At 48.5% G+C, this 26,059-nt stretch overlaps 1 protein-coding gene across 3 annotated transcripts in view; it reads left to right on the forward strand.

The window, feature by feature from the left end:
- The window catches only part of LOC135908777 (probable sodium/potassium/calcium exchanger CG1090), a 141,007-nt gene that overhangs the window by 80,453 nt on the left and 34,495 nt on the right, over positions 1 to 26,059 (forward strand). For 2 of the 3 annotated variants that reach the window (XR_010566417.1, XM_065440618.1), the window contains exon 5: positions 17,318 to 17,650. Coding sequence is in view for 2 of the 3 variants with exons in the window: in XM_065440618.1 (XP_065296690.1) it covers positions 17,318 to 17,650 (333 nt within the window). In the remaining variant the exon portion in view is untranslated. The remainder of the gene's footprint in view (positions 1 to 17,317; positions 17,651 to 26,059) is intronic. The other variant, XM_065440619.1, reaches the window with a different exon arrangement.

A 26,059-nucleotide genomic window follows, 5' to 3' on the forward strand; every position in this document is an offset into this window, starting at 1 on the left:
GTATCCCCAGGCATTGTGGGGGGCATTGAAGTCACCCGCTATCACTATGGGGGCTCCCTTGCTCAGGGCCACCGCCTTTGTCATGATCGTGGCGAATGACTGCCGTTGATCCGACGGCGAGCTGTATATGTTTAAAAGAAAGACACTGCTCTTAAGCCAATTGTTAGGGATAATTTCGACCATAATGATTTCCGCCCTAGTTCTGCCAATTTGTAATTTGTGTACTTGAAAGGAGCACTTCCGTGCGACCAAGGTTGCTAAACCCCGCTTTCCTTCCTCCCGTATCGATACAACCCGGTATCCCGGGAAGGTGGGCGCGTCATCGAGAGTTTCTTGTAAAAGAATTACGTGCGGTTTGACCGCCTGTGCCGAAACGAATTGCTGCAGCGGAGCTTTGCGCCGTTGGAAACTGGCACAGTTCCACTGCCACACAACCAACTTATTGGGATTGACCGCCATGGTGATTGCCTTGGATTGGCCATTCCACCGTCTTGTTGACGGGGACGGCGCTTGCGGGTAAAGGTGCCCGACGGGGCTCCCTCGAAGGCTGTCTAGCCGTAGCTAACGCGGCCTGTGCACTTTCCAGGGACGCCATCCTTTTAAGGAGGACAGTCACGCTTTCAGCGAGCTGCTGAATAGCCCGCTGCATGCTTTCTAAGTCCTTGTTATTGGACTCGGTCTCCATAGAGTCAGCGTCCCCCTCTGGGGGCGCGGCCCTACGTTTACCCGAGCGCGCCTGTGGCTCCCCTGAGGGGGGCACCGGTTGCTTCTCGACTTGCGAGGGGTACGACTTACGGAAAGACTCAAAGTCGGCCCTCATCTGCTGCATTTCTGCTTTGAGTCGAGCGTTCTCTTGCATGAGTTGAGCGACTCTGGGATCAACCTTATGCTCCGGCAATGCTACCTGCGTTACCTTTGAAGCCGGCGTCGTCTGCTTCGACTTGACACGATCGGCCCAGGTTGGCGTTTCCTGGATCCGAACCCGGGAGTTAGAGCGCCCTCGGGAACGAGAGCGCCCTCTGGAGAGGCTGCGTTGTCGACCAGAGGGCGTGACGGAGCGCTCCCTCCTGGGGACTCCCGCCGCGCTGGAGCCACGTGGCCTGTTCTCCTTGGCCAGCTGTTGCTGCTGGTGCTTGTTGTTGGCGCGCTTACGGCGCCGTCGGCGTCTGCGTACGACGTATGGGACTTGAAAGCGCTGCTTACACGTTTTGTCCGCCGTAAGATGCGGGCCTCCACAAAGGGCGCACTTCGGCGAACACTGGTGGTCATCGGGTGGTGAGCTTAGTCCGCAGCCCCGGCAATCCTCATTGGTGGGGTTGGGGCAGACGTCCGCGCGATGTCCCAAGCCGCCACACGCGAAGCACACCTCGGTTTGGCGTTTGTAGAGCGAGCAGCGCAGAAGGCTGACGCCGCACATGACATAGTTAGGCACTTTCATGCCGTCGAAGAGGACAACCACTGTGGTGGTGTTCTTAATTCGTCTGACTTCCAGAGCCTTCGGGTTACGATGGTTGACAATCATGCGCTGGAGTTGGGCCTCGCTGATGTCTGCGTCGACCCCTCGTATGACTCCTTTGCAGGTGTTGTCTGGGGCCGCTATGTATGCGGCTACTTTGTAGAGTCCTTCGCTTATGCGGATTTGCTGGATTCCTGCATAAGCGGCGGCGTTCTTCTTCTCCGGGGTGGATACGACGAGAACGTTTTGAGTGAAATTAGGGCAGATTACGTCGCCCTCAGTTTCTGTGGGGGCTAGTGCAGCCGCCATGGCCAAGGCTTGAGCCAGCTTGATTTGGCTTATCTTCTTGACGTCAAGCCCGCCCCTTGGGCGGACAATAATTCGTATGTGCTCCCTAGGTAGTCTGGGGAGCCTCGACGAGGCTGCGAGACGTTGCAACACGCCTTGCGGGGCAGCCGTGCGGCAGCCACCCTTCGAGCCCATGTGAGCTCTCTTGCTCGTTGAAACTGGTGTTTCTTGCAGGGCCTTCTTGTGCTTGCCCAACGCTGTCGTCCAGCCTGGGCTGTTGGCTTCTTGGGGGGAGATTGCCTCTCCTAACACCATTTCTACTTCGGGCATAATGCCCCTCTTCGTCGCGTTAGGCCTAAGCCTACCCGCGCCTAGCGTCGCCGCGGCGTGGTCTACACAAAAAGTTCCACGGCTTCCGCGCAAAGGCCACTCACCAAAGGAAGTCCTCAGAAGAAACCGTGTCGAATGGCGTGCATTTCCGTGGTAGGTGACACAAAAAGCAGACCGAAAATATTTACGAAAGCGGGAGCCGATCTTTCCACGTCCGCACTAGTCGGCGCCTTCTTCTTCTTCAATTTGAGGGAAGGCCCGAATGCTGCTCTATGCGCTTGTCGACTCAAAGTCCCCATTGGAATCTAGCGACACGGCACGAAGGGGCACGACATCCTCTGGCAGCCTATGCGGTTCGTTTGGATGATATACAGAAGGCTCGCTTGTCCGCACTGTTATGCCAGCACGAAGAGCTCTTCGCCGATCAAGCTGGCTGTACCAATTTGGCGAGCCACGCGATCGAAACTGAAGACGCGCTTCCTGTGAAGTGTATCCCCGGCCCTTCAGCCTGGCCAAGAAGCAGGTGATCGTTGGCTTGCTGGACGAGATGCTATCGGCCGACACTATATCCGCCGCTCGTCCAGCGCCTTGGCGTCTCCAATTGGGTTGGTGCCTAAGAAAGGTGGCTGTCATCTCCTGTGCGTAGACTACCGCCGTCTGAACGGAGTGACTCGTTAAGGATGCCTATCCTCTCCCCACGATTAGCTCCATCGTAGGAACCCTGGGCAGTGCGAGGTACTTTACTACGCTGGATACCTCCAAAGGTTACCTACAGGTCCGGATGGATGAGCGTGACCGTTGAAAGACCGTGTTCACGTCCCACAGAGGGTTATTTGAGTTTACTCGTATGCCCTTTGGTATTTGCAACGGTCTTGCGACCTTTCAGAGACTCATGGACCGCGTCCTCGGAGAAACAAGGTGGTCATACTGCATGTGCTACCTCGACGACGTCGTGATTTATTCACGAACCTTCGAAGAACACTTGGCCCATGTTGCCGATGTGCTCGAGAGGGTGAGGGCCGCCGGGAGGACTTTGAATCCTGCTAAAGAACAACTAGTGCAAACCCGAGTTCAGTTACTAGGGTTTACGCTGGGCGGAGGCTCCATTGAGCCGGACCGGGAGAAACTTCGGGCAATCCTCGATTTCCCCGCGCCCAAGGACGTACGTGGCCTTCGCCGCTTTTCGGGAATGGCCAACTTTTACCTGTTATTCATTCCGTCCTGTGCCCGAGTGCAGGCACCTTTGAGCAAGCTCTTGGGTAAGTCGGCCGCGTGGCAGTGGAGACCTGAGCAGCAGCAGGCCTTTTGCCAACTGTCTAGCGCCATTGCGGAGACAGCGCAGCCCGGACTCCCCGACCTGTCCAGACCGACGCGAGCGATCTGGGTTTAGGAGCAGTCCTCCTACAAGAATACGATGGTGTGTTGCAGCCATTGGCCTTTGCCAGCCGCTCCTTGATTCCGGCAGAGAGGAACTATTCCGTGACCGAGAAGGAGTGCCTCGCTATCGTGTTTGCACTACGTAAATTCGATGTCTACCTTGATGGGACGAAATTCGTAGTGCAGACGGATCACAGTGCGCTCAGTTGGCTGATGCGGCTCCGGGAGCCTGCGGGTCGGCTGGCGCGCTGGGCTCTCCTGATAAAGCATTATGACTTCTCAGTACAGTATCGAAAGTGGAGCACCTATGTGGTAGCTGACGTGCTATCTCGTGCCACATTGTCCACCAAGAGCATTCCTCCGGGTATGACAGCCGGTGCCTTTGCGCCAGCAAGCGTCGGTGGCGAAACGAGCGGAGAGAGAGAGGCGAGTCCGCAAGCGGGCAAACCACTCATTCCGCTTTCCAGGCAAGCAGCGCGCCGCAAAACGAGCGAGCGGAGGAGCTTCTCGAAAGCAAACCCGTGACGCCGCTGGCTGCAGTCCTGTGGGGGGGCGAGACCAGACTCCCTTTTAGGAGAATTGGAATCGCATTCAGTAGGCAAGAGCTACTGAAGGCCCAGCAAATTGATCCGTTTTGTCGCGGAGTGACCGATGGTCTCAGGGAGTCGGAGCGCCGAGACGCTGCTGGTAGTGAGGCAGGCGCGCAGGGGGGCCGGAACCAGCGTGTGCGCTGGGTACCCCGCGGATTCATATTGGCTGTTTCACGATGGGCTCCTGCTGAAATACGTAGCTACCCATGACGAGGCTGTGGACCCGTTTAAGGTGGTTATCCCCAAGAGTCTGAGAAGCGCACTGTTGCGATCATCTCGTGACGAAACCTTGGCCGGTCATTTGAGTGGCTCCAAAGTTTTTGCGAAACTAAGCCAAACTGTGACCTGGCCTGGCATAAAGCGTGACATTTTTCGCTATTGCCGTTCCTGCCATGTCTGTCAAACGGTGAAATCAAGGGCTGGCAAGCCGCCCGGGTTGATGAAACCAATTGACAGTGAGCGTCCGTGGCAAGTGGCCACCTGCGATCTTATGGGGCCTTTCCCCAGGAGCAAGCAGGGGTTCAGACACCTGATGGTAGTCGTTGATCATTTTTCGAAGTGGGTGGAGTTGTTTCCGCTTCGGAAAGTGACAGCGCGAGTGGTACTGGAGAAGCTACAGTAAGTTTTTTGTCAATTCGGCTTTCCGAAAAGAAATACAGCAATCTACTGTATTCTTCTTCGTTGCTGGTGCAAATTTTCGGCAGCGACGGAATTGTGAACACGATAATGCCGCTGTAGAAAGTTTACACCAGCAGCTAAGTAGAATATAGTAATTCGCTCTGTGTTTGTGTGGTTGAGCTTTGAACCACCAGCTGGCGCCACCAATCTGGCCGCTCTAGGGTGCCTCGATGCACGCCCGCGCACATCGAGGCACCCTAGGCCGCTCACGGCTACGCCCCCGCTCATCCGTCAAACCGCCCACGCTTGCCAGAATATCGGACGCACTAAAATTCTCTGTAGTTACTTAATGTTTTCGTAGAAACACCCGGTACATACATACATACATACATACATACATACATACATACATACATACATACATACATACATACATACATACATACATACATACATACATGGTGTCCCAGCTTACTTTAGCCAGATTTAGCTGTTCAACGAAGAAAATATTTAAAAACACAATGGAAGATACAATTATAAGACCTGCGGTCTTCAGAGGTAGGACGACCGAGGTCTTAAGATGGGGTTTGCCACCGCATTTCTTCTTTTTCGCGAAGCGCATGACTAAAAATAAATAGCTGGGACACCATATATGTGTGTGTGTGTGTGTGCGTGTGTGTGTGTGTGTGTGTGTGTGCGTGCGTGCACGTGCGCGTGTGCGTGTGCGTGTGTGTGCGCGTGTGTGTGCGCGCGTGTGTGTGTGCGCGCGTGTGTGTGCGTAGAGGGGGGATGCGAGCAGGAGGTTGCGGACTGAAAAAAACATGGACGCCCAAACACTGCTTTTATTCTTCGTGCACCCCCTTCTAGTGCACCGTACCGTCCTTGTGTGATTCGTCACACGCTTCCCCCTCCCGTCGAGAGAGTCGTACGTACAAAGGCGTATGATACCGTGATAATATCCTCACATATGGACGATGTCAGTCTGGTTACGTCCAGCAGTGCTCAGGTGACCAAGGCTGACTGTTGCACTCCGGACGACGTATGCATGCCCCGATGAAGGGAGGTTTGGACACATGAGAGTCGTGGGAACTCAGGTGTCGTTGCGACTTGGAGACACGCGATGTCTCCTGCTCGAACCTTCGGTGGACTGGGTCATTAAGGCGACGTCTCTGTTGATCCAGTACGCTTAGAAAATGCCTGTCTTTTTGGTCCTTGTGCACAGCGTTGTCGCGGGAATCCTTGGCTTGGGAGTAGTCCTGATAGGTAGTGCTGAAGGTGTGTTCGACAACTTTTCTTTCTTGCAAAACGTCGTATTCGTTGCGTTCGCCTCGGTTTCAGTTGCCTTGTGCACTGATGTTTTCCTTGCATCCGTGCTTTCGGCGACTCTCTCCGTCCTCGTCCATGTCGAAGTTGTCTTCTGGGTCCCTGAAGTTCTTGAAGTTGCGGACATTGATCTTAGTGATGTTGTTGCGACAGTTGTTGAGGTAGCGTACCTATCGGAATATGCCTTTGATTACTGGCGCTAATTGGCGTAGAGATGAAACAGTAGTGTGTACACTGCTCCTTTTTGTGAGAATTGTATGGTGGTGAGCGCGGTGTGGCAGCCTTCTCAGAAGGCTTTTCTGAGGCTGCCGCAACGACATGAGGAATGGGCGTTTCAGTAATTCCACCGTGCACGATGCCGCTTTGCGTGTGCGACACTACTGCACTCGTAGCGTTTTGTTAAGGTGTATTACGCAGAAGTTTTGAGAGTCGCGAAGCAGCTAGATGTCTAGATGTATATGGCTCCAAATTGTCTTCGCCTTGAAAGGTATGTGCGTTGTTGCTGGCACTTGTATTCTGATTTCGTCCTGGCAGTAAGCAAGTTGACTTCGTTTCGTCGGAATAAGTAACAGCTGCGCTTGAGATAGGCCGTTGTTTGACAGCCGTTGGAGTGTCACGTGGCAACGGTGTGAGTGCGTCAAATGTCGAGAGCGTAGATGGCGAAGACGGTTCCGCGTTCGTCATCATTATGCAAGGCATGCGTTTTGCGCCCCTCTTCTCGGAAGGATCACTACTTGGGAAAGTTGTCGACGCTCTGGTCACACGTGACTTTGGTTGTAACTGATGATGATCGCTATGTGGAGACGGCGGGTGACTGCGGCGACCAAGTTGTAATGTTTCAAGCTGTTGGATAATGAGGGAGTCTGCAGTGTACACCTCAAATCGACTGATCATCTCTGCCTTGATTTTCTCCCATGAGTGATCGTTATCAAATATGTGCGTTAGGTATAAGCGAAATGTTTCACTGGAGACGTAGTCATGGAAGTTGGCGACCATATAGTGTTCTAAACATGATGCAGCGGATGCGTGGAGCACGAAGAGGCGAAACCAGTCTTCCACCGGTTCATCGTCCGCTGTTGCGGTGTATTGGGTATGTCCATGGCTTGTGGTGATGCGGTCATGATACTGGTCGGTATCGGTGGTGGAGCTGTGCGCTCTAGGTTCACGGCGTCGTGTTGAGTACTTCCATGTTGATGTGCGGCTGATCAGGTGGCTGCCAGGTCGTTATCCTGTCGACTTGTGTGACGCGAGCAGGAGGTTGCGGACGGAGAAAAACATGGCTGCCCTTACACTGCTTTTATTCTTCGTCTACCTCCTTCTCATCTAGTGCACCGTACCGTCCTTGTGGGATTCGTCATATATATATATATATATATATATATATATATATATATATATATATATATATATATATATATATATATATATATATATATATATATATATATAGGCGTAGGTGTCGGGGCACGACACCTACGCCGAAATGGGGCACTTACCGCTGCTGTATTTACAGGCTGCCATTTTATGTGGCGTCCGTGCTTCGTCCACTGGGTGCTGGCTCCCGCCTTCAAGTGCTCTACTCGCATCGGCGCCTGGATCCCCATTCAACCCGCTAGACTCGGAGCGCTTCCATGGAATGGGCTGGCAACCTGGATCTTGTACCGCTATCATCGCAGCGCACGAGAGGGGATATAAGCAGCGTCCGGTCACGGCTCGCTTTGGGCACGACACCTACGCCGAAATGGGGCACTTACCGCTGCTGTATTTACAGGCTGCCATTTTATGTGGCGTCCGTGCTTCGTCCACTGGGTGCTGGCTCCCGCCTTCAAGTGCTCTACTCGCATCGGCGCCTGGATCCCCATTCAACCCGCTAGACTCGGAGCGCTTCCATGGAATGGGCTGGCAACCTGGATCTTGTACCGCTATCATCGCAGCGCATGAGAGGGGATATAAGCAGCGTCCGGTCACGGCTCGCTTTGGGCACGACACCTACGCCGAAATGGGGCACTTACCGCTGCTGTATTTACAGGCTGCCATTTTATGTGGCGTCCGTGCTTCGTCCACTGGGTGCTGGCTCCCGCCTTCAAGTGCTCTACTCGCATCGGCGCCTGGATCCCCATTCAACCCGCTAGACTCGGAGCGCTTCCATGGAATGGGCTGGCAACCTGGATCTTGTACCGCTATCATCGCAGCGCACGAGAGGGGATATAAGCAGCGTCCGGTCACGGCTCGCTTTGGGCACGACACCTACGCCGAAATGGGGCACTTACCGCTGCTGTATTTACAGGTCAGTTACCGCCCTGGCGCTTCGTGTATTAAGACTGATAACTATTGCCTCATTGCGGTGTCGTGCCCCGAAGTGCTTTCTGATAAATTGTACCTGGTGTCATTACTCTTGTCGAGCGTATGTCCTTCCATAGGTAGCTGGTTGATTTTACTTTCTGGGGATGTTGAACAAAACCCGGGCCCTGACACAAAAGCCATCGCTCAAACGCTTGCTTCCGTTCTTGAGACTGTGCGCAGACTTGAAGCGGGACAGTCAGCTATTCTAAATGAGCTTAAAGGTGTCAGGGAACGACAAGAAGCCACAGATGCCAGAGTAGATTGCTTAGCTGGAAGGATAGATGCACTCGAAAACACGGTTGCATCTCTCGATAGTGTTCAAATCCCGAAGCCAAATAACGAGTTACGCAGTTTATGTGACCAACTTCACTCTCTCACTTCAAGATGTGATGATACAGAAAACAGAATGCGACGATGCAATGTACTGTTTTTTGGTATTGATGATGAGCAAGGCGAAAACTGGGCTGCGTCTGAACAAAAAATAATACAGTTTTGCTCTGAACAGCTTGGCCTTACTATGGTGAACGCACAGTTTGAGCGCGTGCATAGATTAGGGCGTTTTTCTTCTGAGAAACGTCGGCCCATCATAGCACGATTAGCCCTTTTTAAGGACAAGCAGAATATCCTCGCACTTGCGCACAAGCTAAAAGGTACTGAGTATTCCATACGTGAAGATTTTTCTTTGTCCACAAGGCAAGCAAGGAAAAAATTAATTGAATTTGCCAAAACAAGAAAACAGCCTTTCAAACTTACAATAGATAAGGTTCGTATTAATGACACCACCTATGTTTATGACCGCGCTACCGACACAGTTGTGCCGTCAATCCTGTAGCTAAAGAAAGCAACATTTGCTGGTATACCTAAGAAATCGCAATCTTCCTTAACGTCAACGCTGTCGTTATCTTACACGAACATTCGCAGCCTACTAAACAAGCGCGATGCATTGAGTGCTTATATGGAAGATGGCGATCCCGATATCGTAGCATTAACTGAGACTTGGTTGCACACAGACATCACTAACGAAGAACTTCTTTCAAACAGTAACAAATACAACATTTACAGGCATGACCGTAGTGGGAAGAGGGGTGGTGGTGTCCTGATTGCTATAAAAACCTGCATTTCGTCCTTTCTCGTAGACACCAATTCCCCAGCTGAAATAGTTTGGGTCGCGTGTGCAACAGCCTCTGCCCGTGTCCTAGTGGGCACATGTTATCGGCCGCCCGACGCTGACCATTCGTTTCTCGATGTACTGCGTGAAAGCATTACACGTGCTACTCAACAATGTTCCACGGCTCTTGTTTATCTCCTGGGAGACTTTAATTTTTCACTTATTGATTGGCCAAATCTGTCATCATCATGCCGCTCCTCTGCTGAATTTATTAACTTAACACTAGATTACAACCTAACCCAGACAGTCGATCAACACACCCGTGGTCCCAACATCCTAGATTTAGTATTAACTTCCGCACCTGATACCACCGGGCCTATTGCTTACATTGATGGCTTGAGCGATCACAGAATTCTTCAATTTGACATTAATATTCCACAAACTTTCTATCAGGTCCAGACTAAAAGTATTAGAGATTACAATAGGGCCGACTATAAAAATATTAACGCTGAATTGGCTATCTTTCTTAGTGAAGTGTTTCTGCCATTCTTTAACTCAAGATCGGTAAACGACAGCTGGGAACTTTTTAAGAAAAAATTAACAGCTCTTGTAGAAACTTACGTGCCAAAAATCGTTATAGCGAATGACAGATCTAATCCTTGGTTTACAAAGCACCTTCGAACACTAAGAAACAAGAAGAAGCGTCTGTATCGGGCGGCCAGAAGGGACAATCAAGCCTCATCTTGGGCAACATACAGTGATTTTCTAACATTTTACTGCAAAGAGCTATGCGCAGCCAAAGACAAATATTTCTCACGTGACCTGCCATCTCTTTTAATCAACAATCCCAGAAAATTCTGGCAAGTCATATCACCAGCTAACACTGTCCGCAATATTGTGCTACATGATGATGCTGAAAGCCCTCTGTCTGACGCTGATTGTCCGGTAGCGTTTAACAATTTTTTCACATCTGTTTTTACACAGGAAGACTGTTCCACTGTTCCCATAGTTCCCGACTTTGAATATCCTTTTATGGAACCAATAGATATTACAGCAGATGGCATTTCGTCTTTAATAAATAATCTGAAATTATCCACATCTTCCGGTATAGACAATATCAACTAAAAAATACCGTTACAATTTCAAGCCAAATTTTGTGTCATATTTTTAGGAAATCCTTAGCATATGGCGAACTACCCCTGGACTGGAAAATCGCAAAGGTTATCCCTGTATTCAAGGGGGATAACAAGTACTCTCCGCGAAATTACCGTCCCATCTCATTAACATGCATCTGCTGTAAACTACTGGAACATATCATAGCATCGCATATCTACCGCCATTTAGAATCAAATAACTTTTTTTATTTTAACCAGCATGGATTCAGAAAAGGCTTATCTTGTGAAACTCAGTTGCTTGAATTTACAACAGAATTACATTCCAGCATGAATAACAAACAGCAGACTGACTGTGTATTCTTAGATTTTTCCAAAGCATTTGATCGTGTCGCTCATTGTCGCCTCATCTCAAAAATATCCGCGCTCCGGCTGGATTCATTAACTTTATCTTGGCTCCGAAACTTTCTCTCCTTGCGGCGACAGTTCACTGTTGTTAATAACCACTCATCGCTTACTTCTGACGTTACATCTGGCGTACCGCAAGGCAGTGTCCTTGGTCCTCTTCTTTTCTTAATTTTCATTAATGACCTTCCACAAAACATATCATCGCAGATAAGGCTTTTCGCCGACGATTGCATTTTATACCGTACAATAAAAACATCTGATGACCATTTAGTATTGCAGAACGACCTTAACCTTGTCAGCTTCTGGTGCAGTACGTGGCAGATGACCGTGAACTCAGACAAATGTAAAGTTATGTCCTTCTCGCGTAAACATTCAAACTCTCACTTTTCCTACGTCCTAAATAACACCGCCGTACCTCCGACATTGTCCTACAAGTACCTTGGCATTGAACTCACAACTCATCTTTCCTGGAGTACACATATAACGGCTATCTGCGCAAAAGCTTCGAAAACTTTGGGTTATCTTCGACGGAACTTGCGTAAAAACCCTGCTACAGTTCGTAAATTAGCATATCAGACTTTTGTTCGCCCACAGTTAGAATTTGCGTCATCAGTATGGTCACCACATCAAAATTATTTAGTTGATATGCTAGAAAAAATTCAGAACAGGGCATCGCGCTTCATCACAAGTAACTACGACAGAACTTGCAGCGTGACCAAGATCAAAGCAGATATTTCACTCCATCCACTTGAAACTCGTCGCACGATAAGTCTTCTTTGCCTTTTCCATAGATACGTCCATGGTAATCGAGCTCATGTGTTGCCGCTTGAAGTACCAGCGCGCACGTCACGTCGCCTTAACAATAGCCATAGTTTCATGCGCATATTCGGTAATACACTGTCATTTAACGCATCAGCACTGCCACGTGTCATAACCGTATGGAACAGCCTTCCTGATAACATTGCGAGCATAAGAGATCGTGACGCTTTTCGCGAAGAATTGCTGAATTTCCTGTAGAAACATTGCATAAGGATGTTATTGACCTGCTTTCCTTCGCTGTTTTTCACACTTGTATTTTTATATTTTTTTGAGCATGAGTATATTACTGTGTTTACGCTCTCTAAAGCTTAGCCTAGACAAACATTTATCGAACTTCGCTGTACTTATCTTGTGAATGCATGTATAGATATTTATATTCTCCACTCCTGTACTGCTTTACTTATCTTGTGAAAGCCTGTATTGATGTTTATACTATTTACTCCTGTTGAAACACTTACTTTGTGTCCCCCCTTACCCAATGCCCTTAAATGGGCCTGTAAGGTATTTTAAATAAATAAATAAATATATATATATATATATATATATATATATATATATATATATATATCAGGCATATAACCAGGATTTCTTTTTCTAGGGGGGCGCAACCCAAGGTAACCTGTCTATGCAAATGACGGGGGGGGGGGAGGGGGCTGCCTTTACTAGAACCAATGTGAATAACAACCCACCATTCGCCATGAACATGCATACACCCGCAAAGGGAAATAAGGTGTATCTCACAGGTACGCCTGTGAGGTACAGTTCTCCTTCGCTTGACAAACCAGGAACCGCATCAAATGGACTCGCGCAAGAAAAAAGTGCAGGAAGAACACTGCCGAGAATAAGTAAACAAGCGAAAATGTAAAATAAAGATTTCTATAAGTATTATTTTTTAAAATTAGCTCTGGAAGAACTATAGAGATGTTTATATTGGCGGAACAATCACACTTTTTTATTTTCTGTATTATTATTTTTTAATGCGAGGGTACATGCCTCAGAGCATACAGGGGTATGGGATGGGGTCTGCATCGTACGTACATGACATTTTTAACATTCACACTTCTTCCGGATCCCTCGTTTACTGCTCTACCGAGTTAAGTGCCAAAACCGACTCGTATTGTTATTTGGGAAGTTGTGTAACGATGCGTGGCCGCCGGTCCCGTACAAGCGCGTAGAGCGCAGGGCGCTACGGTTTTAGACGTACTGCGCCCACCGCGGAAGGTTAGAAAAACACATCCATGAGCACAGCAGAGAAGTGGGTACGTCAGGCGGCTCAACTAATAACTGTAGAAGTGTCACTCAAAACACGGAATTGTTCATCACATGCGGCAGCGTTTTCTCTTCGTTTTTAAATAGAGATGTTGATCCATAACTGTTTTCATAAACAACGGTTAAATGTGCTAATTTTTGCATTTCCCTCCTGTTTGGCTGTTGCCTCGGCCCTCTCCCTATTAGCCCCGAGAACGACCTAGAGGGGCGCTGCGAGCGCCGCTCGCGTGACGTCAGGGCACGGACTCGCGCCTGTCGTCTGCTACAGTTCGGGCGTTCTCCGGGCGCTTTCTGCGGGTTTTTCGTTTGTTCGCCCTCGTTCTCTCTGCCTGTATACTTACGGTGGCCGTTTCAAATATATTTTTACGACGTCTTCCTTTGCGAACATTTATTCAAAGAGCCAATTTCTTAGACAACAATGCAGCTCTCAAAGTCAACGCTGCAGTGCCAGCCGAAGGAGCGCAGACCAGTCCATTGCGGGTTTTTTATGCGCGGATGGACAATCGCAAAAGCATAGCATATAAGAATCCAGTTATGATACCATACCTGCCACGGTGCAACAAGTATGTCACAAACGCCGGTTATATATGACTTCTAGAACAGTTACGTTTATTTTAATCCGCTAAAACAGGTTTGCTCACGACATGGTATAATATCAAACTTTTGCATTTCTTCACAGAAACGCTTGGCAGTAACATGAGCACTTAACTAATACTGCAGTTTAGATTATACAAGCACCACTTGCTTCTTTAACTGCTTTTCAAAATTAGGCGGTCCTTCAAGTGTTTATTTTAAACGGCGATAATTTGAAGTAAAGCTAATGAAGGCTCACAGCTATTTACAGAATACAAAAAGGAATGTACCAATATATATTCCCTTTTCTGGGCTACACGTTCAACTCACTTGAGAAATTTAGTGGTGCCTGTTGCTTGAGGAATATACATGACGAATCTGTTTGGCGAACTGACACAGGCTGCTCGGCCTAAATGTTTTTGTGAAATATACCTGTTGGACCGCACGGCTGCAGCCAGAAAGAAGTCGAAGCGTCAATCATTAGTAGTATGGGACATATTAAAGATATCATAATTCCCCCCTGTGAAGGGTCAAAAATCAAGTGAAAATATATGTAAGGCTTGTGGTGTTTTCTTTATAAATGTTTGCGATTGGATTGGTGCAAACGTTATTTTGCCTGCAGTTTGGCGAGGTTAGCTTTTATATACGGACGAAGCGAATAGTTCTCCGTTTGTATAATTAAACGATGCTGGATCGAGACATGGTGAGACAGAAGGTGCTTGAATTTTCCTTTTCTAGGCAATCTAAGCTGCGCTGTGGTAGCTCGAAAATACTTTAGCAATTCCAATTGGCGCTGGAAAAAATGCTTTATGATTTCAATTCGAAGTTGTAGTGAACTGATGGGTTTCGCGAACAAAGCGTGCCTCGCCATACCGACAGTCGGTTTGCTACCATTGCGTGATCAGGGGTCTGCCATATTGTCGATAAAGGCTACTGAGGGCCACTATGAAACATTTAATCGCTTCCAATTGATTGTTTCTCGATCTTAACAACGAAACTTTTCTCTCAGATGATTGCTGCTATGGTATTTGTGAATTAACTACGTAAATACTCTACATGACGCGCTATAGTGTTAGCAGCCATGAGCAATTCGTTTTTTGGAGGCCTGTTTCAAAGAGGGGTGAAAGTAACACCAAACTTTTTCAAAAGGAATGCGTGCCTAACTCTTTCTTCTACGCATTAATGAATGGCCATATTTGACTAGAACAGCTCACCAGAGTAATAAGAAACATGATGACAGCTTCGCTGGGCAGTGTCTAACACGGATAACATGCTGGCGCCAATTGTCAAGATTTTTTTTCTCCATGTAAAATGCAACGTCTCTCATAGCTAAATACTAAGGGAATGTGAAGTGTTTATCGAAGCATCATACACAACTTCGTGTGTTGAATTTGCAGACATTCCTTTTACGCAAAATGTATGGACAGACACGGCGCATATATCCATTGCAATGCCAGTAGACTCCAACGCCACATAGCTTGCGATATCCAGGCCGCAAATTTTATTGACTCACGCGCTTTAGGAGAAGGAACTGTGGTTCAGGCATGGCAGCAGATAGAAGCTGACATACCCTTCAATAAGTATGGCTCGAGCCACCCATACCCAGTGGCGTAGCTAGGTCGTCTGGCACCCGGGGCCCATAGGTCTGCTGTCACCCCCCTCCCCGGGTGAAGCCGGCGGAAAGAGGGGTGTCTTCAGACGTATATGACACCCCCCCTCCCTCACTGGCCCCCTGCACCCGGGGCCCACGGCCCCCCGGCCCCCCCTGTTGCTACGCCACTGCCCATACCCCAACATACACCAAGGGAACGAGTGCGCGCGGCAGCCGAGTGAGCCGGAGCGAGCGGCGTCCTGGCCGTGACGTCACTCGTGAGAGGGCGCCATTACAAATTCTGGCCGATAATAGGAGATCGCTTAATTTCTCAACTCCTTGCGACTCTTGTTTCCAGTTGCCAATTTTGCACGAAAAGTGCTGTACAATTAGGGAAAAACCACACGAGGTAACGGGTGACAGTCATATATTGCTTATGGGTTTAAGGGTTATTGCAGGGTTTGATGATGGGTGCTGTTCCGCATTATTATATTCTACACCTTATCTAACCCATATCGCGGGTATATGGTACCGGGGATCTGCCAGCGTCGCGGCGAGCCGTCACTCGAGGAAATGATGAAGCAAAAGGAAAAGTTAAACGTAACCGGCGTTTTCTTCGGCCGCAACTCGTTCCACGAGCATATGACCAGCTGACTAAGAACCGAAACCCTTTCCTGGTCCCTGGACCAGTCTAAGCAAAGAAAATAGAACTAGAAGCAACAGCGATGTGCGTGACCGTTGAGTAGATGCTGACTACTGAACGCATCTCGAGTTAATCGCGCCAGCACTGAATCTATGAGAGAACCGGCCTTTACACCCCAGGAGATGCCGATAACTACCGTCATCCAAAAGGAATGAAAAAGGCAGCAAAATGTCAACCGTCGAATAGATGTCAAGTCTAAACATTTGTTTGGCGGCGCTTTAGGAATCTGTGTGAGGAGTGGTGGCGTGGGCGGGGAGGGGAAGGTGCCGCCTCAGGCCCGGTGCGGCACCCCCCCCCCCCCTTCAGGGGGAGGCGGGCCCCCCTGGGCCCCCCCTGCGTGCGTACCTGATATATACACATAATAGGTAATTGGGTTGGAAAGCTTGCCGGTCCCCACGACCGCCTTCCCTGCACCCCCCTTCCGCCTCCTGGGAAGATGAGATCTCTCCGCTTGTGATGGCTGCCTCTCTTGCACCGTTCCATAACGGCCCGCAGGCATTTGACCAGTAGTTTTCGCCTTGGTGATTCGGAAAACATCAAATTGACAACGTAGCATCTGTAAAACTGTTCCGTATAGCTGAAGTGCCCGAAAGCGCATACAGGAAGCGCCACCAGCCTTCTCTACATACATAAGAGAGCAAACGAGTATTTGCATAGTCGGTAGGTGAGAGAATTTTCCAAAAGCTATGGATGATCTCTCAATAAATAAAGAAAGATCATTTGCCATACAATGTCGACATCTTCGCATAATCGCTGAAAACATCTCCTCGCATGTAAACCCTAATGTGTAGTTTTATATCTGGCTACGCTAAAATACTGTGCATTTATTTATTTGTTTATTTACTCATTTATTTATTTTGTTCACTATACATGATTGTTGCCATGCTGGAGACAAAAAGCGACGTCAACAGTCACCTGACCGAGTTTGGGATATGTGTAGTCAGGTGTTGTGCTGCTGTGCACGCAGTCGCAGCATCAATTGCTGGGCGAGTTTTTATGGGGACCAAGTGCGGCTTAGACTTTGCCCAAGCAGTCAAAATTAATCCGAATCCTTTACTATAGCCTCTCTCATACAGCCGCTGTCGGATGTCGAACCCCATGAAACAATCGGCTGTTAAAAACGGTGCAGACTGCTTTTCTGAGACAAACCTTTCCGCTACGTGTGGATGTATGCTTTCTTTTGGCAGCACATGATTGATGCATTGAACTATCATGTCGCCCCTTATCATTGCTAAGTCTGGCATATAATAGTGATTCAACTCGGAATATCTTGCGTGCTGCCCATTGTTTTTCTTACTTCGATGACTCGTTTAACATCTGGTTCCTCTCACATCGCTGCCGGAAGAAATGATATCCAAACCAAATCATGCAGTACACTCATGTTCATGTCGCGGTGTTCTTTGGTGCAGAGTGGAGTCGATTCTATTGTTAGCTGCGTACGTGGTGTATGCGGTGTTCATGTGCTTCGACAGCAAAGCTGAAGCGTTCTTCCTGCGACACCTGGCTTTCCTGCACGACGAGCCCCCGACGTCCAGTCCGGCCGAGCCAACGCCAGTGCCAGTGCGCCGCCGTGCCAGCCGCGGCCTCGTGCTCAGCAGCGGGGCGTCGGCAGCGCCTCGGGCGCGCAGCCTGGACGCGCAGCAGAGCGCCAGGCCGCCGCCGCCTCCGCCGAGGCGCAGCCTCGCGCTGGACCCGAACCGGCGCCGCCTGTCGCTCATATCACTGCGCAGCCGAAGTGGCAAGTACCGCTCTGCTCGCTTTGTTTTTTGGGACTTCTTTTGTCATTGCGATGTTAAAGAAGTGTTCAAAGGTTCTGGCGGATCTCTGAGGCGGAGCCACCGTGAACCCAACTGAGGACAAAGCCGTTTGTTTCTAAAGCACACACAAGCTTTTAATGAAACTAGAAAGAGGATAACACACACAAAACATGCAAAGAGACATCACGGCAAGAAACACATATAGGGCTCGGATGGTGTTTAACAGTACGCGAGTCCGGGCTGACCACGACTGCAAGGGCGCATAATAGTCCCGACGTGGAGAAGCGGCGACAAGATGACGAGAGAAGTGGCGCTGGTTTCCCCAAAGGTCGGGGTGTTGGGCCGTTGATCGGACGACCAGAGCGCGACAGCTCTGGCTTGGAGAGGGAAGGTCGGCGGCTTTGCGGCGGCGTCTTTCTGGCCAGGCAGCTGGGCGTAGAACACGCGCCCGTAGCCCGACTGTTCTCGTCCTGCCCACGGGCGCGGAAGCTCGCCGGCCTTCGGCAGTAGTTCACGATCGCGTAGAGTGGCGGCGCACAGCAACGGGTTGGCAGGAGGCCCCGGTCGGGTGAAGTCTTGGTGGCTCGGGTCCGGAACCCCACGGCCTGTCTTCAACACTCGGTCCGGTGGCCGACCTTCTCCTGGCGTCGCTTCCTGGAACCCTCTCTGCGCCTCCCCTCACTCCTGCCAACGCTTACTGCCGCTCTGGCCGATTCGTCGTTTGTTCATTGGCTGCTTGAAGCTCCGTGGTCTCTTCTGATTGGATTGGATTTGCGCCGCGTGTTCACGTGCCGGACGCTCTTCGGCGTTGTTTTCCATCTAGCACGGAATTCGCCTCGGCGCAGCACTACTTGTTTGCTTCTTGTCCTCTCCAATCACCGCACCGTGTCGCGCACTACACACATCACAGTCACGTCGCCGCTTGCAACGGCCTTGGCAAACTGATGCGGGCCTTCCAGAAAGGAATGGAGGAAATGGCTGTTTGTGAAACAAAAAGTTTCTTTTTCAACCCCCCCCCCCTTCCTGTTAAACACCCCCCCTTCCACATTCCACAGTGTGATGTGGAGGGGGGGGGGACAACGCAGCGTGCCAATGTGGTAATAGGCAGTCATGTGCCGACTACGCATTAGTTTCAGAAACTGTTAACGAATGACCAGACCAAATCATGATAGATAAACAATGAAAGAATAGCGTGGGTAGCCATCATAAACGCATAACCTTAAAATTGGGAAGGGATACCGACGCAAGACAGTAACTACTGTCAGCAGAAAGCTAAAATTTTATGAAAGACAAATAGCACAGATCAGATCATATATAACATACGGAAGAAACTGGAGGGGCTTCCTACAGCAATTTGAAAATATAAGGAACTGGTAGGCGTCATGCAGCAGTAGTACGACAAACGCGGCAAAAAATTATAAGAGTGGAAAGAGGAAACAACGAAAGTGGTGGACAAGGAAATAAAGCAAGCTATAGAAGAGCTTAATTAGGCGTCTAGGGATCACGGAGAAGCCAAAAAGTTGGGATTACAAAAGAAGAGGCGCTCCTTAGATGGAACAAACACCCAGAAAAGAAAATGGTGGTGGTGCAAGAAAAAAAAATTGTAAGATAAAAGTGAACGTTTGGTACATGAAATTCGCAAAAGAGACAAAGGCGCACCAGAATCATTCTGGAACCACGCAAAAGCATTTGCAGCGGCAACTAAAGATCCGCAAACGGCCAGAATGGTTTAGGACGGTAACATCTTTGAAAGAGACGACGTGCTGCTGTGCCTGAGGGATGTTGTTAGTGATAAATCTGGCAAAAAAGAAAGCGCAGCCTATACTCAATCACATCCAGTAACAGAAAAGAGCTCAAAATTTAACGTAGTAAGCTTTAGCTGGAAGAGAGCTGAAGAAAATGTTCCTTATAATATGTTCCTTATAATATAATAATATAATCTCAGTACAGCTGATCAAACAGCTGGACCCGAAGAGCAAGACACAACTGACAAGTGTCATCGAGCAAGCATTTGAAAGAAACATTCCGATTGAGTGATGTGAAAGTAGAATGAAGTTTATCGTTTGTAAAGGCAAAGGCGATGAGCGTAAGACGAGCGCGTACTGGCCTGTTGCAGCAACTTTGCTGATATACCGAATGGCAATGCAAGCCATAAAATTAGACCTGTTGAACTGAATGGAGAAAAAAAAAAGATATTGGGGGAACTACAGAATGGGTTCAAGCCATGCAGACGCTTAAACAAAATATTTGTACTAACTTGTACATAGAGATTTCAATGCCTCAAAAGAGACCTTTCCTGATAGCATTTCTAAGATATTAAAGGTGCTAAGGACAACATATACAGGGAATTGCTATGGGACAACCTCAAGCACTAGGGCATATATGGCAATTTCGTGGGGCTGCTGAGGGACATGTACAGGGGCAACCGAGTACAAATCATATGGGAAGGCTGTAAATGCACAGGGCTGGTGGAAATTCACCGAGTACAGAAGCAAGGATACCGTCAGTCGTCATTGTCGGTCACGCTATATGTTAAGGACATAGAAAGACGAGTCGAAAACATTGAATTAAATTCTGATTTATGCCGATTATGCGCTAATTGATTATTGTTGCGTGTAGCAGTGCGACTACAAAGGCCTGATTTTAACAGCCTTATGTCACTGCAAGATGAGGTGTTTATCCGCATTACACGGTTCAAGCGCGGAGCATCGAAGATCTCTCCCGAAAACAGCTTTCATTTTACCTAAAAGGAGGACACTTAACTGCAGGACCCACCGCCTCTATGAAGATTTCAGCGAGATACAGCTCGTGTACTATCATCCGAGTTAGGTTCTTCGTATATACGAGAATAAATAGTTGTGGAGCAAGACGGCTTCTTTAATCAGCGAGCCTCATGAGCGCCGCGACAAGCAACCAAAACCGCGCCAGGCTACAGCAGACGACTCTCCCGCACTTAGCGCCAAGGTCGACCGCAGCGCTATGGCGGCGTGAATGGCAGCGAGCCGCTAGAGTCACTCGAGCCGCCTGCTACCCATGCGAGGAGCGAGAAGTTTGGGAACTATAGGAGTATCCAAATGCTTGACGCCGCGCTGCATAGAGGGCACCACCTTGCCACAAGCGCTCGTTTCCGCTGTTTCTGCACCGCAAGAGCAACGGCTGTGAGAAAACCGATGACGCGCTGGACCTGCTCGCAGCAGAGGTGTCCACCGTACGGAAAAGGCTGCGTCAGTGGTGGAGGCCAGCGAGAAGCGCTCCACGAAGTGAAGTTAGACTGTTTTATGCGAAGCATATTACGAGGGCTCAACCCAGCTCCTCAGGCGCGGCGGTGACCATGAAATCACGTGACACCGTGACGTCACGACAGAGGAGAAGTGGCTTTGGCTCAACGCTTGCAAGACGGGCTGGGTGGGAATCGAACCAGGGTCTCCGGAGTGTGGGACGGAGACGCTACCACTGAGCCACGAGTACAACGCTTCAAAGCGGTACAAAAGCGCCTCTAGTGAATGCGGTGTTGCCTTAGAAACGCGCTGTTTCTAAGGCGTGCGTCTCTTGCTCAGGCGCACATTTCGTTGCCGCGCCGAACGCTGCTTTGCTCGACGCTCACCGCGTCCAATGCGGGGCGCGTAGTCGCTGCCCTGTAGCCCATTGTCTTACACCCCTTGGCGGGTCGACGGGAACGCTGTCGCGTTCCACTCTTGAAGGCGAAGAAGTAATGCATGAGTTGTTTCTTCGTCTAGCCGAACCAAATATAGCCAAGCAACAGCAGTTCACCAGGCTAAACAGTGGTTCAACAACTAAAATAAAGGCTAGTATGCTTCGCATCCTGGGCTTAACCTTACCTAAGCCACAGCCATTTTTATTGCTTCTTCTTTTGTTATTTTACTTTTAGTGATCACTGATAGGGCGCAGCGTTTGTGCTCGCTCGTTCTAAAGAGTGAAGTCACATCAAAATCTGGCATCATCCTTCACATGTCATCTTTCCACTTTCCTTCACCTGCTTCTCTTTGCGGTATACACAAGTGCACTACTACACTACCTAGTAGCTCTCTACCACGCTGGAATGTAAACGCGTTTGGGAGCCTCAACGACGCTGTCTGTCTGCTGAGGGGCGTGGTTACTCCCTTTTAGCGCTTCGTTCCTCCGGCGGCAGGAGTTCTACAGTTTTGGGGTAATCATTTTCTATCGTCTGCTAGTGTCGTGAAGGGCTACGTTCACGTATTTCGTTTAGTATTTCGCTGCAAACGCCCTTATAACAGCAAAAGTTACTTCTGCTGTGGCAGTACTCGCTCTTTCTGCTTGCGTATTTAGTTACCCGTGCTATTTGCATCGAAAAAGTGAAGATATTTCTTATACTTATCCCTCTATAGGGTTTTGATTTGCAGTGCAGTCATCTAGCATCGTGCAACGTCTCAGTTAGTGCTTTTCAGGATTCTTTTTTTTTTCTGACGCATGTGAGTGTCTAGCTGTTCGTGTGTAGTGTGTCAAATGAATATCGTTGCACCGTCGCCTCGAGTATGCGTCAGCGTGGACCCACTGATAGTGAGTACTGTGGGGTCTAAGCCGTAGTCATTTTGTTAGGATGTACGACAAGCCACCGATTATCCAATTTGGGAGTACTGCTTCACAGATTTTGATTGCCTCTTTACTCGTTCTTATTTGGAGCAACTCTTCTTGCGTTATTCTAGCTACCGCGGGGATCATGGAAGCAGTTGTCGCTTTGGGAAATGTCTGCAGTTGTATGCTTTTGCTTTCTTTTCGCCCAGGCGCCCAGTGGCAGCATTCCACAGACAAGGTGACTACTTCTCGGAATCAGTAGCAGATTAGAATAGAGTAACTTGCTAACCGCGCACAGTGCTGCACTCTTCGAACCGCGTTTCATTCATGGCCTGCTTTCCACATCTGGAAGAATGATGCTCTTTTATTAAATCGATGCATTGAGGCAAATTATATAATTTCAGTTTCTTGCGGCGAGCTCTGTGGTTTCGCACTGCGGGGCGATGAGCACAGTGGGGTCAACAAGAAGCTGATAGCGTCGATTAGAGCACTGCATGGGCCCGGCCCAGTTCCGCATTATGAAGCCGCATCCCAGCCCGGGCCCGCGATACCAAGCCCGGGTCCGGCCCGGCCTGTGGCGTACATGACTTACCCCATCGCGGGCCCGGTCCGGGCCTGGTTGTTCATGATTAAGCTTAGCCAGGGCCCGCGTGTGCATGACCTAGCCCAGCCCGGGGCAGGCTGGAGGAAATTTGTTGATAATGATTCTTATCATTCGCGCCTTGCCGTTTCTAGCGGGCGATCAGGCGGAAAATCAGGTGTGTACATGCATTGAACTGTTGCTTTACCCGCGGTGGCGACTAAGCAGTTGCGCTGCTATGCTCTAGGACGCGGGTTCGACTACCGGCCACGGCGGCCGTATTTCGATGGTTGCGAAGACACCCGGTAGACTTATATTTAGGTGCACGTTAAAGAACTCCAGTTGGCCGAAATTAATCCGGTCCCCGCTACGGCGTGCCTCGTAATCATATCGTAGTTTTGGCATGTGATACGCCAGAATATAAAAGAAATGTTGCTTATGCGGTACATGAAAACTGATTACAATAAAAGTATAGCGAGAATAAGACGTAGCAAAAAGGTTTTTGAAACAAAGTGTGCAACTGACATGAAAAAGTGGATAGAAGCAAACCCAGGGCATTCCCTTTAGTGCTCTAGTCTACATTTCACGTTGGAAACAATAAAAATTGCACAAAATTTTAAAAGAGGCTTTTGATTAATAATTTGCTGCAGCAAGATAATAAGCTTACTGTAATATATGTTGAATTGCAAGAAAAAGCAGATGAAATGTAAATCGTTCATATTCTGACTTCGACACGAGAACGTAATCACGGAATACAATATAAATCATATAACCATGCTTCAGGCTATCCCAGATAAAAGGTTGCTCCCTCTTTTATGAAATCAAGTTAGCAAGTACGCCTAAAGTAACACGCAGTGAGCCAAAAAGTCTGCACCCGAAAACGGTGCCACAGAAATAGGAGTGTGCGAAAGCCAGCAAAAGGCAAAAATGTCCATGTTCTTATGCGAAAAACGGCAGGTTGTCCAGGCTTTCCGGCTGCAAGCAGGTTCTCCTCTCTTGGACTATGCGTACACAGCTGCACTAAAATTGCGTTCGCTACTTACAGATTGTACCGTATGTGTCAACCTCACCTTCTCGGGGTCCAGCACCTACAGTATATAAGCAATAAAAGACCGAAATCTTTGTTTCTCTCACGGGAACGTCAGCGGTCTGGCCCAGTGCCTATGCTGTTATTTATCCGCTGGTGCTCACCCTTTTACCTTGATCGTCACTTCGAATTTGAATATATATATATATATATATATATATATATATATATATATATATATATATATATATATATATATATATATATATATATATATATATATATATATATATATATATATATATATATATATATATGAGATATTGATTAGATATATCTAATATTATCTAATATTAGATATTAGGGCAATTCTGATGAAGGCCGGACCCCGGCCGAAACGTCAATAATCCGCTTCATACGCGCGTCTACTTCACTGTGAATATTTACCCGGACTCAGAACTGCTTTTTTTCTGGTGTGTATGTATATATATATATATATATATATATATATATATATATATATATATATATATATATATATATATATATATATATATATATATATATATATATATATATATATATATATATATATATATATGTTAATAGGGAAGTGGTTTGAGGAGCCGTTTTTGTATAAATTATCTTTCCTTACGGCCAAACAACGTTCGTTCTTGTGGAAAAGAAAAAAAATTCAGAACTCCATCTGTCTTTCTGTTTTCTTTGCTAAGGTACACTAAGGGCCAACCCCCTTCGCATGTGTCACTTCAGCTATATAGACACAGAATTCCATGGCCCATGCACTGCATAACGTTCGCATGTGCTCGAAGGCATGATTTAGGCCCTTTAAAGAGCGGGCCCGAGTCCGGCCGGGCCCGCGGCCTCATGCCCGAACCCGGCCCGGTTCCGCCGAAAAAGGCTTCCGACGGCCCGGCTCGGCCCGCGGGCCGGCTCGTGCCCTAGCTTTCGGGTCCGCCCGGGCCTGTGCAGTGCTCTATAGCGTTGATACGCAGCGAAGGGTGACTGGGAAGGCGAGATGCACACTTTCTCGTAAGCGAGGCAACATCGATACGCAGTGATGAGACAGCAACGGACCGTGTCCTGCAAGCAAGTCTTTGGAGAAACACTTCGGAATGAGTTCGGTTCGGTGTGTGCTCTGATTTAGGTCGGCCGTTTCTGATCACTCCGAGCGCCACACGCTTACGTTAATAACTTTACGGTGGCGGAGCATGTACCAGTGCGCAAGTAGTCGGTACATGCTTTGCGTCTCCTTCCACGGTACGCGATGAAGGAGGAGAAGGAGTAAGGTTGTCAGCAATAACGACGCTCTTCTATTACTTCGTGGCAAAGATAGGAGGTTTGCTTAAGTGATTAAAATAAAAATACTGTCTTCAACGTGTGATGTTGTAAACGGATTGATTAAAACATTGAACTACGTCTAGCGCCACGCGTGCCCACCGGCTCTGCAGCTTTGGCAGCTCAGGCCGCGAGTATAGAACTGGGTGGCGTTTTGCAGACGGACTCCAATTGAGAACGTAAACGCAAGAAAAAGCTCTGTTTAAACATTTTCCCACAGTGCGTGGGATCCGCTTAATTTGTTGTGGAGACGTTTTTCATTATCAGTTCACATTAATGCTCCCGCGGAGTCTCGGCGATAACAGGGGCAATGACTAAAAGCAACAAGATTGGAAAAATGAGCTTCGTCATCAAATAACAGCGGCGTCATCAAATACGCCGCTGTTATCGCCGGGATCGATTATTTAGCCTGACGGATGATTAAAAAAAAGAATGAAAAATGTAATTGTGTGCTGCAAAACACGGCCCCAGCAGTTAGCATAAAGCCGGCAATAAAGGTGGTCTGAGCGGGGTCGCTAAGAACATTCATGCTTTACGATTGTAGCTTTTGTGGATTGTTCCGAGTGTGTTCATCTGGTTGATGTTCGTAGTGAATTTTGCATTGATAAAAACGTTCATGAGCCATTCCACTCTGCGAAGGTGGATGACCAGCGAAGCTGTTCAGCACACGGCGCAGAGGTCACACAGAATTTTGAACAAACGTACGAGCGCATTTATTGTCTTTTTCGGTGGTTATCGTCACGAAAAGTACGCATACACCATCTTCATTATCATCATAAACGTATTTTAAGTCCACTGCAGGGCGAATGGCACTCCCTCCGATCTCCAATTACTCCTGTGCTGCGCCAACCGATTCCAACTTGCGCCTGCGAATGTC

The sequence above is a fragment of the Dermacentor albipictus genome, chromosome 1 (assembly GCF_038994185.2).
Source record: "Dermacentor albipictus isolate Rhodes 1998 colony chromosome 1, USDA_Dalb.pri_finalv2, whole genome shotgun sequence".
Lineage (NCBI taxonomy): Eukaryota > Metazoa > Arthropoda > Arachnida > Ixodida > Ixodidae > Dermacentor > Dermacentor albipictus.